The sequence below is a fragment of the Acanthochromis polyacanthus genome, chromosome 10 (assembly GCF_021347895.1).
Source record: "Acanthochromis polyacanthus isolate Apoly-LR-REF ecotype Palm Island chromosome 10, KAUST_Apoly_ChrSc, whole genome shotgun sequence".
Lineage (NCBI taxonomy): Eukaryota > Metazoa > Chordata > Actinopteri > Pomacentridae > Acanthochromis > Acanthochromis polyacanthus.
In genome coordinates this window covers 7,370,896-7,390,740 of record NC_067122.1, presented here as the reverse complement: position 1 = coordinate 7,390,740, position 19,845 = coordinate 7,370,896, and the positions used below count along the sequence as shown (strand labels likewise).

Below are 19,845 nucleotides of genomic sequence, written 5' to 3'. Positions count from 1 at the left end.
ACTTCAATGGTCTCCACAGTCACCAGATCTCAATCCAGTAGAACCTTTGTGATGTGATGGAACAGGAGATCGGCATCTTGGATGTGCAGTCGACAAATCTGCAGCAACTCTGTGATGCTATCAGGTCAATGTGGACCAAAATCTCTGAGAAATGTTTCCCACACCTTGTTGAAAGTTTGCCAAAAAGAATTTACTCAGTTCTACAGGCAACCGGGGGTCCAACCTTTTACTAGCAAGGTGGCCAGTGAGTGTATATAAAATTACAAAGCCTCCAGGTCTGAAAAGTAAAACCAAAGTGACTGAAACCTGCATTTATTGTAACAGCCAGCAGGGGGTGACTCCTCTGACTGCAAAAGGAGGTCTGATTATATAACAGTACATAAGAACATTAACCCTACTTCTCAGCTGATATGCTACCTCTGTAAACATTTTTGCTATTTTGTTTATGGCGTCAATCGCTGGTTTCAGAACTTATTGACTACAGCATGATGTACTTTTTGAAAATTATCATTTTGTTTTGTAAAACACACAACACACAATTAAGAGGTTGCTCCACCAAACACTTCAAGACAGTAGTCCACAAACCAATGGCTGGTATTGTCTGTCTTTTATATGCAGTACTGTCTTTGTTCAGTGCCAAAAAGAAATGACAAGATTACTAAATATGCAGAGGAATAATTCAGATCAAACATACATATCATTGAAAAGTCTTCACTGATGAAATATATTCTTAAAAGTGCAAATCCAGAGTTCATCATAATGTGTCCTCAGTGACTCAACAGGTCACTATGTCAGTATAATCAGAATCAGAATCAACTTTACTGTAAAAGTTTATATGCAAACAAAGAATTTGACTCTGGTGAATCTTATCTCTTATGGTGCAGTAATCAGATAAAAAACAAAACTAAGTACTGAAAATGAGGTTAAAGCTGAGGTGAGAACAATGAAAATAAAAGCACATAAACACTCATACATATCCATAAATAGCAGCATTTATGGGATGATGCTATCACTGTTTCACTCCCTTGCATGCAGGCTGCAAATACTGCTGCTCATTTACAAGGTTTCAACTTCATCTAACTTATGAACAAAAGCTAAATGAAAATAGTGACTGTGGTGGAAAAACAGAAGGCCTCCTGTGCTCTACTTTTAGCATCATCTGAGACTATACCTTTTCTCTAGATAAAGATGTGGGCGTGTGCAAGACACCTTCAAATTACCAGTGTGAGGTGACAAAACATGCCAGCGCAGGCAACTATTTAAAGAAATGTGGATGCAGGGAAATTCCTGTGCTTCAAATTTAGCCATTTGCAATACTGTTACTGGGTCATTTTGTCTTTACATAATGATTATACTTGAAACTCTGCAGTCAGCTAGAGTAGGAGTGTGAGCTCTGCCATCAGCGACTGACAGGAGGAGCATGAAGCTTCCCCCTTGTGTTCCAAAATACCACAGCTGTCATCATGTCAGCGAAGGGTGGGAGGTGACAGAGGAAGCCCCTTGTGATTACTTCCCATCCCTTCACCACTTGCACTGAGTCAGTTGAAACAAACACAATGCAAACACATGCACGGGCCTTAAAAGTGAATTGATTTGTGTCAAAAGTGCTAATAGGTCAGGAGCTGATGTTGTCACTCTGCAATAACCTACTTAAGGAGAATTTGTTGACACAACACACACAACCAGCATAGGAGGCAGTCTGCACTGTCAATGAGTGAGCATTTAATAATGGTAAGAATAATTCAGCTTAGAATTTGATTCTAAATTGATGCATGATAGCTGATGTCATTATCTGGACTCCTGTTGCTACTGCAATCCATAGAAGTCTCATTAGGTTGTGCAGATGTAACAGTAAATATTGTTTTGCTGCAACAGGGGGAACATTCATTTCTTCTGTATTTACGGGAGTTTTACCAGAAGTTTTCACCGGGAGTTAAAAATGGTTAAAGATATCAAACCCTAACCCTTTAACCATTTCACTAAAATTGATTTTCCGGACAGAGTGACATCTCCTGTTACACAAACGATCTTTGCACTACCTCAATCAAACCACAACGATCAACGCACCTGCGCGTTCACGACGTTCTTGGAAGGTCACACCAACGGTAAGTCTTCGAAAAAAGGAGAAAAAAAGAAAATCACGGTTGAAACGTAAATTTCGGTGCTTGCAGTTGAATTAAGGTTTTGTTCTTAACTTACACCACGAATTCAGTCGGTAAATGTGGCGGAAGTATTAGTACTGATGAGTTTTGTGTTTACAGGGGCGTGTAACGTTAGCCTTCTGCTACCAAGCTAACTCTACATTACAGTTTAAATAATCACATGTCAGCATGACAAGTTTAAGCCAAAGGTATAAAGTTAAGTTAACTCCAAGTACTACATTCTTATACAATTTGGTTGGCTAAAGTGGTAGAAAGTTTGATATTATCGAGACTTAAATTAGCAGTAAGTACCAGTAGTATTTAGCAATGTTGGCTAGCCAGCTTTCGCTTGGAAATGGTAAGGAGAAACATCATTACAGTAAATGAGAAGGATTTGCAGCGTTACACCAACTCGTACATGTCAATAAATATTTAGTCCCATTGCGGTTATGTCAGAGAAATTTTCTGAAAAACACACAGTCACCTAAGTCTAAGCAGAGTTTCTTAAATTCACTAAACGTTGTGCTCTTGAGTGCTCTGGATTCCTGCTCAGCACGTGATGACCCTTGAACTGCATGATAACAGGCAGTCTGACTGAGCAGTTTTTTGAGTACCTTCAGGTTTTTATCAGTAGAACAAACAGCATTTTTCTAACAGGTTACAACATAACTACGCAACTAGGTACGTTTTAGCAGCTAAAGCATTTGCTGGCTGTAGCTATCCTTTAGAAAGAAGGCTGTAGTCGAAATATTTCTAAGAAAAAAAATCAGCTAAGGTAAACGTAAACCTGGCCTAGGACTCAGGAAGCATTCAGACTAGCTTTTTTAGGTCCCTTAAACAATTGATACTAAACTTTCTTTGCCTAGGGACCAGGTGCCACTTAACTAACATTTGTCAGATATATTTATTAATCAAACAAAAATTCCTCACAACGCAACCCAACACTCACCCATGAGCTGCAAATGTGTTGTTTGTCCTCTTCTTCTCAGAAATCGTGAAAGCTGGCAGTATGTTTTCGGATGGTAGATCGTTTCGAGGTTCCAGGGGAGCCTGTTTTGCAGTGGTTATGAAGAATTTGCCTGCGGAATCAGGACTGATGCAATCATACGAGACACCATCTACCTTGAATAATCCTGGAAAATATGTGTGTGACAAGCAAGTGGACAGCACATTCAGATCTGGTTAGTAAGGGAGTTTTATTTGCTTGAATTGCACATCATTTAAATAAATGACATCTATCACAACTAGTAGTCCATTACATTTTTCAGTCAGATCATGAATTCAGGCTGCATTCATCTGTTTTTGTATTTTTTAATTTTTTTCTTGCAACAGCCAATGAGACTGATCTTTGTGGGTGTAAAATCTTTAACCTGTCCTTTCTTTGCTTGTCCTTATTTCACGAACAAAGGCCCCGCTTGCAGATCAAAAATCCCACCTGATATCCTGATTGCAAAATACAGAAATGGTGAGACAAACGCTGTTTCTCTGCTCCATCAGCTTGCACATGTTTTGCAATTCCAGTTGGAATTTAAGGAGACTGTAACCACAGGTAAAGCTCCCCAACATGCTGAGGTGATACAGTTTCTTAACTGGTCTGCACAATCCTATCATTTTAGTCTGATTAATAGTAGATGTTAATTTTGTCCAACATATTTATATATAACGTATGAAAATAATTTTTAGTATTTCAGACTTGTGCATTTGAGGCCTTCTGCAGTTATTTTCATTATCAGTTAACCCTTTGATGCACAGCATGGATCAAAAGTGACCCATATTCAATGGAAAATGTGTATCTCTTCACCCATGTTATGTATCAAAGGGTTAATCAAGTTATTTTTCTTGACTTATCATGTTGTGTGTAAAATGTCATAAAATAGCTAAAACCTCAATCAAACCATTAACTGCTGTTTTTCTTAGGCAATGTGCCATGCTTGTATTTTGCCTTCTGTGTGGTGATTGACGGGGTCGAGTACAAGACTGGCATGGGAATACGCAAGAAGGAGGCTCGGCTCAGAGCAGCAGAGCTTGCTCTGGACGAGCTGCTGCCCACCTTGGAAAGCCTGAAGTCTGCCCTCCCTGAAGCATCAGGTTAGGTCTGATCAAAGATTAAAAAAAAAAAAAACAAGTCTCCACATGAGACAAAATACAGCCATGGCCATAAGTTTGGACACAAGTACCATGACACTTGTGAATCTTAGAAAATACCACAAAATTGTCACTTACAATATACTTATGTTCTGTAATAGACATCAAAACAGAAATAAGTCATGCTGTGTCCAAACATATGGCCATGGCTGTATATTGTAAGTGACAATTTTGTGTTATTTTCTAAGATTCACAAGCGTCATGGTACTTGTGTCCAAACTTATGGCCATGGCTATAATACAGCAGCACGCTTGTCTTATCTTTTTCCATAGCTCTTCCTCCACCTCTGCCAGTGAAAGACAAGCCTTCCATCTCTGAAGTTCGTCCTTGTAGAGCCATTCACGGTAACTCTGAGTTTCTGCATTATTCTGAGGTGGTAGTAGAAGTATTGGTATCAGAAATATACAGGCGTTTTGTATTTACGTTGGCTTGATAGTTTAAGAGTATATTCACAGCGTACAGAATTATTTGGTAAATTTTATTCCTCAGGATTAATTTTATGGTAGTAAAATACATTGTGAAGGAGCACTGTCCGCAAATCTCATGACCTTGATTTTCAGTCCGTCTTCGGCCTTCAAAGGTCCAACTAGTTCATTCTATTACTGTATCCTTTCTCCACCTTGCTGGCACCTGGTGCACAATGCCATCTCCAGTGGTGATCCAACTGTGTCCATCCATCTGCTCCATCAAGTATCACTCTCATTTTGTCTGTTCATACACTTCACACATACATATCACCATACAATGATCAAATTTAAACAGGATTGAAGCTATAAGGTTTGGAGTTGGAAAAGATGCGTAGAAATATCAAAGTGAGACCACTCAACTGTCTCATAATTGTGGACACATTTTAGAGTTCAAACATTGCAACCATAAATTTCACTGTTCAATGCATGGCTTCACTTAGAACTTTCACAATGGTAGCTCAGGTGCCATTGAATCTCTCAGATGATGGCATCAGTGTCATATTTCACCACTACTATATCCGCTGCCTTCTCCGCATCATCTTGTGGGTAGTCAGCTGTTGGCACATTGCTTTTCGTTGTGCCAACAGCTGAAGTAATGCGTTTCATCACTGCCCATATTATCAAGTGTGGCCTTCGATTACTAACAGGTGCATTCAAATGACCTGTTAAAGCATTGCTAGGGCAGCATGACTGTGAGAGTTTTCGCATATTTCAAATCAGAATCAGTTCACTTTTATTGTCATTGTACAACAAAATTCAGTTTGATGCTTTCACATAAAAACTAAAAACCAACAAACCACAAAACCAACAAATCTAAAACATGTAGTTTTCTATATTTGCTGCTTGCCTGTAGCTTCGTCTGTCATTTAAAAAATTACCACAGCCATCAAAAAAAAAAGAAAAAGAAATCCTCTCTTTATTTTTTCGTCAAACCTTTAAAGATAATCACTTGTGCTGGAAATCCAAACGGTTTTGTCAAATATCCAAAACGCCTATAATAAATCTATGAAAGAACCAAAATACATGATTGTTTTTTTTCCCCATGAGATTCCATGAGAGATTATGCTGAGTTATAGGAGTCACTGGTGTGTGTAAAGTTTTGTTCTCAACTGTAAGTATCGTACTTTGTTTTTTGTCAGACTGACTGCAGTTAAAATAGTATCTTTTTCTTTGTCTCATTTTTTTCAGAAAGGAAGAATTCTGCAAACCTCCAGATTCCATGTGCTGTCAGGGATCAGCTCACTAAACTCATGAACAGCCACCCGGAGTTCTCCAGCTGTGCAGGCACCACTGTAGCTTTCGTTGTTCAGACTTGTAAGTGAGCTTCTACAAGGAAAAAGAGCTGGATGGAATCATGATTCACTCACCAATCACGCTTTCATCGACAGAGCCCAAACACAGTAGGAAGTCCTCAGTTATGCTATGTTCATATTCCATGCCCTAGGAATAATCACTGATATAGTGTATGTTCAGTATGAGGGAAAATGCAACTTACTGCATAACACACTGGGGCTGTATTGAAGTATAATCGGAGCTGAGTCCACAGTCTAGCTATTGGCCTCGGAAACCAGGAATTGGCCTTCAGGCATAAATATTGCTAAGATGTTGACCAAATCATCTAAGTCAGAGTTACAAATTCCAATGATTTCAGGCTGTACTTCATAGGCTTATATTGGCTGGCCTCGTCTCAGTCTTGTTTATACTCACATTTGAAGTTGTTTCACTGAATTAGAAGTAAGAAATAAACACTTGTGTTTTCAGTAGGCTCATTTTAGATTGTTGGCAAGTGAATGACGAAAACAACTGCTGAAATTAAGACTGAAACTAAAATCGATACCTTTTGACATTGTCCCCATAGTAAATGGATGCTGAACATTTTCAAAGTAGTAGTTGTTACTTTGTTCATTTTACTTTATTCCTTGGCAGGTAACAGATAGTGTATTATTTAATGTATACAGTTGTATACCAAAATTTGTGCACTCTTATGCAAAAACATGTTTTTTTGGAAAATACGTCCTGCAGCGTCACATAATGAAAATGTAATAATTAAAAAGTAATTGTGGTATGTGGCAAACTGCTGACACCTACATATGCACCCAACACCAGAACTTTTTTAAGTTGCTACATAGAAATTTACTGTTTTGGATTGTGGGTCATTAAAAACTGTGGCCTGCTGACTGTTCCTCACTCAGATAAATTTTATCCTGAAGCTAAGTGATTGCTGTAAGCAGAGAAAGTTATCAGATGACTCCTGAAATGTCATTAAAAAATGTAAAACTTCAGAATTAGGCTAAACATCTACTAGGCAGAAAGTCAAAGAGAAATTTACACAACTGTGAATTAATGCTGGTTGAGCTGACATAGAAGTGTTAACCCACACAAGTGAGTCATCAGAAGGAAACCTGCAACATCATTGCAAAAATCCAGGTGTGAAGTTTGCAAAGCAATATCTGGATAGGCCAGAATCACAAATACCAAATGCATGTTTGAAGAAAAACAGTATTTGTTTAGTAATGCTACTCATTTTTTTTCCTCCACACAATAGTTTCCAACTGATTGGCATGGGTGTGAAAAAAAAAAAAATGCTTTGAGGTTATGTGGCAGCCAGTGGCACAGGAAGTCATTTGAAAAAGTGAAAATGAAAACAAAGCAGGTTAAACAAAAAAAACAAATACATGCTTCAGAATTCTGAAATGCAAGCTCAAACTTTGGAAACGGGGTTGACTGTCCCCCCAGCTTAAAAGCTGCTGCCAATCTGTGGGGAGATCTTCAGTGTGTTCAAGCACATTAAAGGGTAGGTGACATTCCTGAATCAAAAAGAGAACGAGTCTTTGTTGGCTACTAAAATCTTTGTGAAAGCTATGATATTTGCCAGAAGAAAAAGAGTGTATTAATATTTGAGTAAATGCATTTTTCTTTGTTTTTACTGCGAGAGTTGTATTTACTGCATCACACTCCCAAAAAAAATAACAAAAATGGTCATTTGCACAGGAGAGCAGAATATTTGCATACAGCTATTGAACTCTATGCTGCTCGAGGGTTGTTCTTTATGCCCAGAAAAGAAATACCATGCTTGACTCTATGATTGGAACAGAAACAGAAAGGTATCCATATACACCTCAGCTGTTAAAGTCTGTTGTCAGGTTAGGTGGCCAGTGGCTAAGTATGCTGTATTTACCTCTATACACACTCTCGCTTTTCTCCCTCCAGCCAACGGATTTGAGGTAGTTGCTCTTGGTACTGGGAACTTCAATACCAAAGAGAGTGTCTCATCAAATGGACGGATTGTGCACGATTCACATGCAGTTGTCACCGCAAGGAGATCTCTAATGAGGTTAGTTGCAAACATTCCTTTGCGTGCAGAGTGCATTTTTTTTGTGTCATGCTGCAAATTTCTTTCTCTTCATTTATGTGAGATGCAAAGAAATACACTGAGTGATGAAAGCAGAATTTTGTTTCAATGACCCTTTATTATAAACTGAAGAAAAAACTTTCAAATAAAGATCAGTAGTAAAATGTGCTGGAATTGGGTTTGACGATATCACCTAAAATCAATAGCAAATTGGACATTTTGCATCACTGACAATAAGTTCTGGTCACGAAAGAAAGTCACATTAACCCTGATCAGTACACGTGGCAAACCTACTTCCTCTGTACACGTGGGTACACATTACCATGATCAAGTGAAGATATGCTGGTTTATTCTGACAGCCGACAAAACAACCAATTTTTTCTTTTAGTACATGAAAATAGTGCCAGTCTGTGTTAGTTTTACCACATATCGTCTGTGCCATTTTCCACCTTGCTGGTTTCCAATATGCAGCATAGAGGGGGAAAGGCAGCTGTGGCTAAGGGCAAGTGGCTGCACAATTCTTGGATGCAACAGTTAACCAGCGTTTTAATTAATAAAATAATCATTTGTTGAACAGACAAGTGTTTCTGCTGCTGATTGATGAGGTAGCAGTGTTTAATTGTCTAACTAATTGTGCACAGCCATAGACAATGTTGTATTTCATGAACTCCCAAAGTTCAGGATTGCATCACAATCAAACACTAATTTAACCACCCTCAAAAACAAGGACACCTGTAGATGTGGTCACACAAGAGGCTACATCAATCATTCCCTCTCTGTACCCGTACTTGAGTTGTGCTTGAATTTAGTCCTCGTTGATCTCTGATGTGAATCATTTTTTCTCTCAAGTAACTTGTGATTTAGACATACTGAAGTTAACCCTTTAAGCTTCAGTCAATTCCAGCCGTTTTCAGTACAAAAAATCGCTAATATTCTATTTTTAAATAAAAAAATTACGAAAAATACGGGGAATATTGGACACGCATCGGGAGGTGCATTTCCTTGAAAACGACCGATTCGGGGATTTTATACCGACTTCAGGACATGTTTTGGACAAAATAGTTTACTGGCTTGTGTCATCTGATGTAAAAGGTTGGATTATGGCCGTTTTTTGTGGAATCTTTTTTTTTGTGTGTAATAATAAACCCGGAAATGTGAGTCGCGCTGTGTGCTTTGAAGCCGTGTATAGAGAACGGATGGATGAATATTTGTTTTTGTCGGACAAATGTGTTTTTCTCACCCGCTGTGGTAATCGCATCTGAAAGTGGTTTATACCGGCGGATTCATGAGAATCTAAGCTTTCCATCGGTGTATAGTGTTTGTATAATCGCGTTTGCACCCGTCGGACATTCCTGAAATTCCTATGCAAATTAGTAGGTGTACCGCCGGCGGTACACTGAAGCTTAAAGGGTTACGAGCTCTACTAAAGGTTTTTTTTCTTCTGTGGATCATATAACAGTTTGTCTAACATTTAACCTAGAAACCTCTTGGAAGTTTGCTGATACTTCAACTTTTTAAATACTTTTTGGAGCTGCTTTATAGAGGCTACCATAGCCTACAAATATCAGTGCTCAGAGATTATATCAGTATTACAATGTGCCAGTGGCTTTATAGGAGAAGTTGTAGTTTTCATTTTGACAATTTGTCTTAATTGCTCAATCTTTTATGAAATACATTTCCCAGGCTCATAATGGTAAGTTATTGACATCCTAACTAGATTGTGAGGAAAAGAAAGTACTAGGGATGCTCCTAATGGCAAATTTCACCGATTAACTAATTGATCAACTTGGTCTAATATTTTCTGAAGAAATAATTAATAATTTAACTGTCCAATACTTTATGGGACAGCTGTATATAAACTACTGCAGCCCACAAATGCAAATGTTGTTTAAGCAGTCCATCAATGCTCAGAGATCTCATCAATATTACGATGTACCTGCGGCTTTGTAGGGAAAGCTATAGTTGTCATTTTGACAGTTTTTTATTGCAGAAATTTGGGTAGTGCAGTTGCTTTAAGTTCAAGATGAATTAATATTATAGAAACATTTCAGTCAACACTTTACTGGATTATTCATAAGCAAAGGCACGATGACCTTTGTTCTTCCAATAGTGCTCGTCTTCACGTCTAGACAGTGATTACACATATGTCTTACTACAGATGTTGTTCTGTGTTACTAGGTTTCTGTACCGGCACCTGCTGATGTTTTTCAGCAAAAATGCCAGCATGACAGAAAAGTCGATCTTCCAGCAGAACAGCAGCAGCAGCAGCCTCCTCAGCCTAAAGAACGACATCTCCCTTCACCTTTATGTGAACCAACTACCAAAGGGTGCTGCTCAGATCCCTCCCCAGCTGTGAGTGTGTGTCAACTTTATACTCTGGAAGTTGTCACCGTTGGTGTTCTGTCTTAAGCAACTGGAGATGACAACCAAATATTGGAAAAATAAATTCACCCTTAAAGTAGTCTGAACAATTTTTCCAATCAGATTTCTCATCAGCTCTGTGCATAATTCTCAGGCGCTTTAACCCACTCTCCATTTCGGCATTGCAAGTCAACAATGAGATCGGTCTGCACCTTTCAGTGGAGGGCAAGGTGTGTACTTGGACAGTCTCTCATCTGTGGGATTCTTAATTTTGCCTTTTTTGCAAAGCATCATAATGCCAAAATGTAAGACGCACTGCAGCTGTTCCCTGCACTACTGATGCAGAACTACATATCGGTCTGTTTCTTTTAAAGGTGTTCTCTGTTTTCTCGTCGGCCCTTGATCACTGTGGCTCCAAAGTGGTCAGCATGTCCACCACTGATAAGATCACTCAGTGGCAGGTGTTGGGATACCAGGGAGCCTTGCTCAGCCACTTTATTGAGCCTGTCTACGTCCAAAGCATTCTCATAGGTAAGTCAGCAAAACAAATAGTGGTCCTTAGACGAGCAGGCGGGCTCCCTTTTTGATTTATGTGAATTTATGTCCTACCTTTTTCATAACCTTTGTTTACAAAAATACTATCCTGTTTTAAAAAGAATTACATTAAATGCCTGACAGATATCAATACAACAGCAGAAACGCTTCATGGTGGTATAACCTGAATTTTAGCAAGAGTTGAAGTTCATATGTTTATTCCAGTTCACTGAAAGAATTTACAGTATAAGTAAGTGGTAAACCAGCCTGCAGCAACTTAATGAATTCCACCTACAAAACAAGTTGCAACCCCCTCTGGGTTCAGAGATACGTGTGCACCTCTTTGAGATGATCCCAGTAAAATTTCATAGAATGCTTTTCATAAAGGCAGCATTATTTCAGGAATAGGGGAAGTCTTGATAAGAAAAATGATGAATGAATTACATTGTTCTGTGCTTACTTTGGGCAAAGTAGAGACCTCAGTAGGTAGTGTAGTCGTGAGACAGAAAAAGTATTTTTGGTACTATTTGTTGGATTTGCCTTTTCAGTCATGTCTAAGCCGTGATCTGTGCTTGGTATCGGTAAAGGAAGTAGATGGAACCTCTGTAGTGCATGTTGGAAGCATTTCCGATTTCAAAAGAAAGAGAGACAGATATCTTGACTGTAAAACAAGTTTGATGCCACTGTTGTTATACAAGCATACTGAATTATCTGACACAGACAGTACTGCATTTTCTTAAAAACGGCAAAAAGCAATCACTCTAAAAATAGCCTCTTATGTATCACTGGAGGAGATGACCAACTTTGATTAATTACAATGAACCAGCTATGCAACAAATTTCCACGAAATAAGTCATTTGTTTTTCACAACATATCAACTATGTCCTACTCAAATTTCCAAGTTAGATTTTATGACAGTATTATCTGTGATTTTTCCATGTGACAATGCTCTCCTCTTTTTGTAATCATGACGACTCTAAAACCCATATTTGGGAGGGAAACTCCAAAATTAGTTGCACTGGATATGTTTGAAAAAATTACAAAGTAGAACACATTCATGAAATGAAATAAGATCACTCGATAAAAAACACCAGTTGCAGGGTTCACTGGTGTCTTTTTTTTTTTTTTACATTTTGTACAAGTACATGAGTTTCCAAATGTAGTTGTTAATAAATACTGTATAATAAATACAGGTGACTCGGACTGCAGGGAGATCCGTGGTATGGAGATTTCTGTGAGCCAGCGTGTGGAAGGGATCACGTCTCAGCTGCCTATGTTCTACTGCATGATGAGGCCTCACATCAGCCTGGTACCTTCCGTGGCCACTAACAGCCCAGGCAGTAGTCAGTTGACCTACAGTGTCAACTGGAGCGAAGGAGACAGCTCCCTGGAGGTTGTGGATGGTCTGGAGGGCAAGACCATAGATGAGTAAGGAAGCCTGTATTGGAAACTGGCAGCAGGGTGTCGGTTGCCGATAAAAAGCCTATGGTAGATGATCATTTCCTATTTTGAGATTTCTGCAGTAGCAATGGGTTAGCATTTATTGAAATATCAAAAATCTTTCTCTAATAGGCTTCTTCAGGTCTAACTGACTGACGGGAAGTTGCAGACATCTCCCCATCAGTCAGTTAAAAGTGAAGAAGCCATTTGGGTGAGAAGTGTTCAGGAACTAGAAAGAGTAGTCCAGTCGCTTTTTACTGAAACCTGTTGGGCTAACTATCTCCTGAATGACCTAAAATCCTAACAGACGCACTGCAGTGATGGGCGTTAAGTGGTGAAATTGTCACTGATACTTCTTAACTTGACATAATTTCTGCGCAGGGATTTTAGTCAGGTATTTATCATTTTCTGCTGTCCTCTTGTGATTACATCATAGGTAAAGTGTTACACTGGTCATTTTGTTGTAGATCCCCGTTTAAGAGCGGCACTGCTCTGGCCAGCCGCCTGTGCAAAGCAGCGATGCTGCACCGCTTCAACTTGGTGGCCAAAGAGGCTCAACGGCAGGACCTGTTGGCCACAAGCTCCTACAGAGAGGCCAAGGTAAGCTCAGTTCATCCTCCTTTGTAACCTATACAGTAAAGTGACACTGGTATCCTGAAATTAGAGTAGGCTGAATAGACAGCATTTGCTATAGAAAAATACTCACTGTCACTGTTTATACTATTTCTATTGGGATTTTGTCACTGAAGAGGATGGCAAAACCGTACCAGGAGGCCAAGAATGTGCTGCGGGCATACTTGTTGCAGCAGGGCTTTGGTTCCTGGCTGGACAAGGTCTGGGTTCGTGATAACTTCAGCATGTGAACAACACCTCGTAACTGAGGAAAAAAAACAAGAGTTAACAGGAAATTTCGTTTATAATTTAAAACCTCCATTATGTATACTGGAAGCATTTACCGCTACGGGACTTGACAGTGCTGGTAATAAGTCTATTTTGTGAGTTCTAAAGGGATTAAAATCAATCCCTGCTAAGAGTAGTGTTGTCAAGATTCAGTTTTCAAGAGAGGAATAAATATTATATAACTATATAAATTCTAGTTAAAGCCCACAACTGCTTTCTTCAGTCAATATGTTCATGTGGAGACACTGCATGGTGATTTGAACATGCTTCATTTACGTTGTTCTGCAGTTTAAAATAGTATTGTACGCAATTATTTGTGATTGAAATTACAATTCAGAGTTCATGGTCATAACTTTTGTATTTCTACTTTTGAACAATCCTTAATGGTCCTGAAGGTTCTATGTAGTTTAAATCTAGGTGAGTTCTTTTCTTTTTTGTATTACATAGATCTGTTTGTGTAATCCATTTACTGTGTTTTTCACTTCTTTGGAAAAATGTCAGTTTGGTTCATATTCAGCAGTTTATCAACGGACACTGTACAGTGCAAAGTTTAAGCCTTTCCACAAGGACAGAACAATAATAAAAACAAACCAAAAATAAATCTAAGCTCAAAAAATGTCTTTTTTAAAATTTGTTTTCTGTTTTTGCCACCATACCGGAATTACCAAAAAACACTATAGAAATGAGAGCTGTCAACATGTATTTTTTAAAACCTGCACCTCTAACAGTTACAAAAAGTTAGATTTTTACACAGCTATAACACACAGCTACAAGGAAAGTTTTATGGTGAGGGAAAGAGTAAATAGCATTTTCTTTAAATGGTGTAAAAACACAACAGAACAGCATTTCGCCTGTAGCCCAGTATCTGTTGAGTCTGGCTGGTGATCTTTTATCACAATGAAACATTTGTTACATATTTTTCGATATTACACTTGTGATTAAAACTGAAAACAATGCAGATAGAAAACAGCACTGGTGTGCACATAACTGTAGACAAATTAACACCAATGGACAAAACAGCATCCGCATCGATGCTATGTTAGCAATTAGTGACTAATACCTGTTTGCGAGAAGAGTAAATTTGAACATCCATACATATGCAACATGTGTTCTCACTAACCTGTATGGTGGAAGTCATTTTTCCAGTTGAAGCTAACATGTGGCTGGTGCAACGGGCTGCAGCCACTTCCTAAATTGCAAAGTGAGTAATAAATAATTTTGGATTACACTTGTAAACATCTTGGCCGCCCGCCCAATGTTGAAGACTGTTGATTTGCCTTTTCTATATAATTGCTTGTACACATACAGGAAATGCTTTGGTTTCCTGTGTATGCGATGCAGCAGATCATTTACTCTTAAGTTTTGAGCAGCCTTGTGAATGGAGTGTTTTCACTTACTACTGATTTGGCCAACGGAAGGAATCACCATTGCATGCAGGAAATTTCTGTCCAAGGATCACGCCTTGCAGTTGTATGTATAGCACCAGGTTTTGTACTTGTCTCCTTTAACATGCTGTTGCTTTGACCTCATCTGCAGTGCAGGCTGTAATGCAGTGCACCAAATGCTGGCAACACCTTACAGGGTTTGTAATTATACATCAGTTTGACAGTCTGCTAAAATACTTAAATGAAGTTGGCTTTTATGTTGGCATTGATCATTCTGACTGGTTAGGGTTTGTCTCACGTTGATTATGATCTGATTGTTCTTGATTCTGCTGTGGAGGCAGTCATGCTCATCCCTCAACTTGCATTAAAATGTGATGCAGAGGGGAAACTTTTATGGCAGCTCGTGGGCAAAGGAATGTTTGATTGATACCCTTTACATTTAAAGGGCACATTGTGTAAGGCACTGCGTGTAAACTGCCCCTTTTGCTGCTCCAGCCAGTGCATTTTGTTAATATGCCTATGGAAGCAAAACAAGTCTTTAGCACCTCCTTTGTCGTTCACAAAAAAGAAGACTCCCAAACCTGAAGAAATCGTCCATTCTAATCATTTATTCTTGAAGCTTCGTCAACGCTCTGTGTGTCTCTGATGTCAGGCAACAAAGTCAAAGTTGGCATTTATGTAAAAAATATTTTAAATGGTATCTGTGGATTCAGTACACTGTGTTTTTTTGGTAGACTGGATTCTGTTTACATAATATTAGCATTATTCATTTCATTCATTTATTATGTCGTTCCTATGTAGTGGGTTTTAAATTGGGCATCAGCACCTTATGTAGTGCCATCAGGCTTTATAGAACATGCCTGAAAGAAATTTAAATTGCTGTTCTCCTAACCAAAGGGGTAGATTCACACTATGCGTTTTATGAGCCTACCATTTTTTTTTGTCATCACTCAGTCACTGAGGTGATACTAGTAGGTTTAGAGATAAACAGGATATGCAACTCTCTTGATGTGGTTACACCGTGAAAGCATTTGAGACCTGAGCTCTTAGAAGCTGTAGCACCTATACTGAGGTGCTGTGCGAAAGAGTGTGTAATATGTTCTGTGCTCTTGTATATAGCAGCTAGATTAAAAACTGCAAAGGCACCAAAGGGGCTTTTCATATCTTCGATTTTCTCCTTGAAATCTGCAGTTTTTCAAATATCAGCAGTAGTAAATTACATTGCAGTACTCATGAGACGATGGCGTAGCAGTGCAAGAAATAGGTGCTTTCATGAGTAGATTCTATTTGAAAGAAACAGAAAGAGCTTTTCCCTTGCGCTTCTCATGATCTTTGAGTTTTACCTCATTTTGCATTTCCTGTATCCACACTGTCTGTGCTGTCCAGTGGGAAAGCAAGGATTTTGGACGATTGTTGGTACTGGCAACATGCAAGAATGTCACTTTTGGATTGAACTTCGAATTGTATTAGTTGAAGCCCATGTCACAAAGTATGCCAACAGTTTTTCACATACTAGTGTGATCTATCAATTAATGCTAATATTAGTTTATGTGCAGAGGAAATAAGATAATGTCAGTGTGAAATTTCTGCCTCACCACCAGTAGAGTGGAGGCTAATACAGTTTTTTCATAGTGAGACTATAGTTGAGCTGTGGATTGTCCTACATAATCTTAGACTAGTCTTTGTTGTCTGAACATTTTCTTACAAATATGTATAATGTCCTAAAACCCTGGGTGGAAAATACGTGTTTCTTTGTCAAAGAAGCAGCATTATGTTACAAATGTAGGAGGAAAAGTTGGCTAGGATGCCTTACTGGTCACATGGTCGTTTCAGCTCTTATTTTCGTAGTAATATGTTTGTTCCAAGAATGATTATTTTCAGCGTATACAAAATAGACTGAGATGATAATCACTGAATTTGACATTTGAAATATAATGTATATAGGTGGGTAAATGTATTTGACAAAAGCAAACTTGTAGTCATGTTCACCATTATGAAGACCTAAAAGCACTGGTCTATAAAATGAAATTTAAGAGTGGAGGAAATTATGAAATTAAGCTAATAATGTCTTGGCTAACTTCTAACTTGCCAATATAGGATAGGCAGACAGTGGACCTACCTTTCAGAACTAGTAACTAAACACTGCGGGACTTTACAGAACCTGTTCCAAAAATTACTTGACAGTGACTTCACTATGACTTGATTTTCCATACTCGCACTTCTTGTGGACAGTTTGACTGCTTTGTTTGCCCTTACCGTTGCGGAAATACAGCCTCCCACACAGGCAACACACCTATTCCTGTCCCACGTTAATTTCTCATGGTAAGAGAGAGAAAGAACACGTGGCTCAGAGACAATTTGTCTTGCAAATGTTGTAATTTATAACACGATCTACGTTTGTGTTCAGCTTTGAAAGACAACCAACAAGTGCTAAATGAGCTGTTTTTCCAGAGGTCGTTCTTGTAGAACTTTCCACTGTTAGCACTGTAACCAAAGATTCTGATCATACATTGTGAGTTGGTGCTATATAAGTGAAGCTTAACTGAACTGAGTGTACTTTTAACATACTTTTTAAATAACAGCAATGCACAAGTAGTTTGACATTCCATTTATTACATTACACATTCAGGTATAGAGCACCAACAACATGCAGCATAAATAAAAACATAAATAGGGAATAAATATATAAATAAAAATTCAGCACATTACAGTTTACATCAAAGTATATTGTCGGAATTTGACCGAGAACTTCACAACAGTTTTTTGTAGATATAATTACACAGACATAAGTATACACTTAGTGAAATGAGATCATATTACTAGATAATAAAACTTTCAAAATAAACAGTTGCCTCAACTCCATATTGCAATGGCATGGTTATACATGTAAATATTTTAGAGCAGTGTTCAGAACCATAGCATCAGTAAAAACAGATATACCTCTCATCGCACCATTCAACATGTGTAGATGTTGCTTAATTACATGCTGTAAACATCCCATAAACACTCGAATACATTCTTGAAAACACAGTCAGCCATGTCAGCTTCTATTCGATGAAGTCGACCATTCTTTACTGTTCCACAGCTCATCATTTGCTGTTAATTTTATCTATTAAGTCACTGGTTTTGTTCAAAAACTCACTGAAATTAGTTTGACGCCATTTCTCACAGACACAATCAGTGGAGTTGGTGAGTCCCTAGAGAGAACAGAAGTCAGTTGAGTTGTCTTTCAGAAATTTCACGTTATTATCAACTTTTTGTATCATTGGCACTGGATTTGGCAACATAATTTAGGGCAATACTTACATAGCCTTTGTCCTGTCTCTCCTTTCTGAGGAGACTAAAGGCACTCAAAGCCAGGTTAATGTAGTCTTTGGGGCCATCACATTCCACTTTTGCTGTTCCGTTAAGTTCTTTCATAACGCAGTCCACCGCTGTAGTAATGCATTTATCCTGTGTATGAGAGAGAGAGATGTTCTAGCATCCTTTTACTGATCTGACTGAGACACACTTGTGGCTGCGCAAAAGCCAGCAAATAGTCTGCCTCAGCTGTGTGAAATGTCAACACCTGGCAAGCTCATTTCCTGTACTAGAGAACCTCACATGTGGTTTATAAAAGCTCAACTAAACCCAGAAGCTTGAGCTTCTTTGATGCTGGGGAGAACCCAACCTGGCTGATTTTGTTCTAACTTATTATTCACTAATTGCTTTGTCATCGTGTTTGCCACAGTACATGTGTAGACCAAATTTCATACTTATTTGTGACTTACTGGAGTTAATGGCAATGCATCATTCATTGTAAATAATTGTAAAACTTTATAATATAAAATATAGGCTTACCAACACATTTTCTGGAGTATAGAATTTTGAATCTGGCAGCTGTGTGGACAGAAGAAAACATACAACTGTATTAGCAACTAGCAGAAAATCACATTGAGCATGAAAAATATTGAACTTGAAATGACTTACACATTTAACAGATTCCCGCATTAAATTGATGCGAAAGTCTGACTTGGCTGGCCGAGGTGCTGCTTGTAGAAAACCAGAAAGAGTAAAAATCCAAAAGACAGTCCTAATAAAATGCTCCATTTTCAGCTTGAAGGCCTGTCACTGTGAAAAGCAAGTAGCTTAGTGAAGGTGAGGCATTGGTTTACTTACCCCATGTGTTGCATTTAATTTATATAGCTGTGAGGTGGAAAGGGTGGGCTGAATTAGGTGTGTATCAGCTAATGCATACAGCACTGTTTTTCCTTTAGATGACTCTTGGAATTTTTTTTTCACCATACTACTACAACATGGTAAAATCCCTCCAGTGGGCTACTGTAGCATAGCACTGAACCATAAGCTCTTGTGAAACTAGGTTAGCTGGGCCGAGTTTGTGGTGTAAAGGTTTTTTTTTTTTTCTAGCTTTCTCTTTTAACTCTGAACTCTTTGCTGGCTGTAAACTAACACTCAGTAGTTTTTGCAATAAAAAAATATGTGAACACAGCCATAACATCTGACACAGCTTAGGCTTTACAAGTGACACCAATTATATGTATGTGTATGCATATATACTGTCGTTGCTAATCAGCTCTTTATGTGAGCTTCTTCTGTATTCAGTGTTTTCAGACTAGCTACTAGACTAGATCATAGTTTATGTATTATCAGTAGATAAAATCCCCTGACCATGCCATAGTCACTGGATGATATTGATGAGATTTGCTTAATATGGAGATTTGAAAACCTCCACTTTTAAATGAGACAAGTAGAAAATATATGAATATACAGATATTTGTAGGCAAACACCACATATGAAGCTCAGATTGACATAAAAACATGAAGTGTCAAAGGCAAGTAGTGCCAAAGTTGATTCTGAAAGTTTCTTGAGCAGCTGACTGCTGAATATTCAAGTAATTCGGATTTTGTATACACAGTTATTTAATAGATATTTTTTTCTTTTTTGATGCAACAATATGTACACACGTGGACAAAATTGTTGGTACCCCTCAGTTAAAGAAGGAAAAACCCACAATTCTCACTGAAATCACTTGAAACTCACAAAAGTAACAATAAATAAAAATTTATTGAAAATTAAATAATCAAAATCAGCCATCACTTTTGAATTGTTGATTAACATA

General features: G+C 38.3%; 1 protein-coding gene across 1 annotated transcript; it reads left to right on the top strand.

The window, feature by feature from the left end:
- The first annotated feature begins 3,144 nt into the window (after window positions 1-3,144).
- adad1 (adenosine deaminase domain containing 1 (testis-specific)) lies at window positions 3,145-13,340 on the top strand. The gene is made up of 12 exons (XM_022189711.2): window positions 3,145-3,289; window positions 3,550-3,690; window positions 4,059-4,229; window positions 4,559-4,630; window positions 5,942-6,067; window positions 7,964-8,087; window positions 10,284-10,457; window positions 10,621-10,696; window positions 10,841-10,997; window positions 12,194-12,428; window positions 12,908-13,040; window positions 13,190-13,340. Exons 1-12 carry the CDS (start codon window positions 3,151-3,153, stop codon window positions 13,301-13,303), a joined length of 1,662 nt encoding a protein of 553 aa, XP_022045403.1. The 5' UTR covers window positions 3,145-3,150; the 3' UTR covers window positions 13,304-13,340.
- Window positions 13,341-19,845: the final 6,505 nt, after the last annotated feature.

Excerpts from the sequence above, each read along its gene's own strand:
- adad1 (XM_022189711.2), top strand. The coding sequence starts at position 3,151 with ATGTTTTCGGATGGTAGATCGTTTCGAGGTTCCAGGGGAGCCTGTTTT. Across the intron at positions 10,458-10,620 it reads GCTCAGATCCCTCCCCAGCT|GCGCTTTAACCCACTCTCCA; the intron begins GTGAGTGTGTGT and ends CATAATTCTCAG. Across the intron at positions 13,041-13,189 it reads GCTCCTACAGAGAGGCCAAG|AGGATGGCAAAACCGTACCA; the intron begins GTAAGCTCAGTT and ends TTGTCACTGAAG.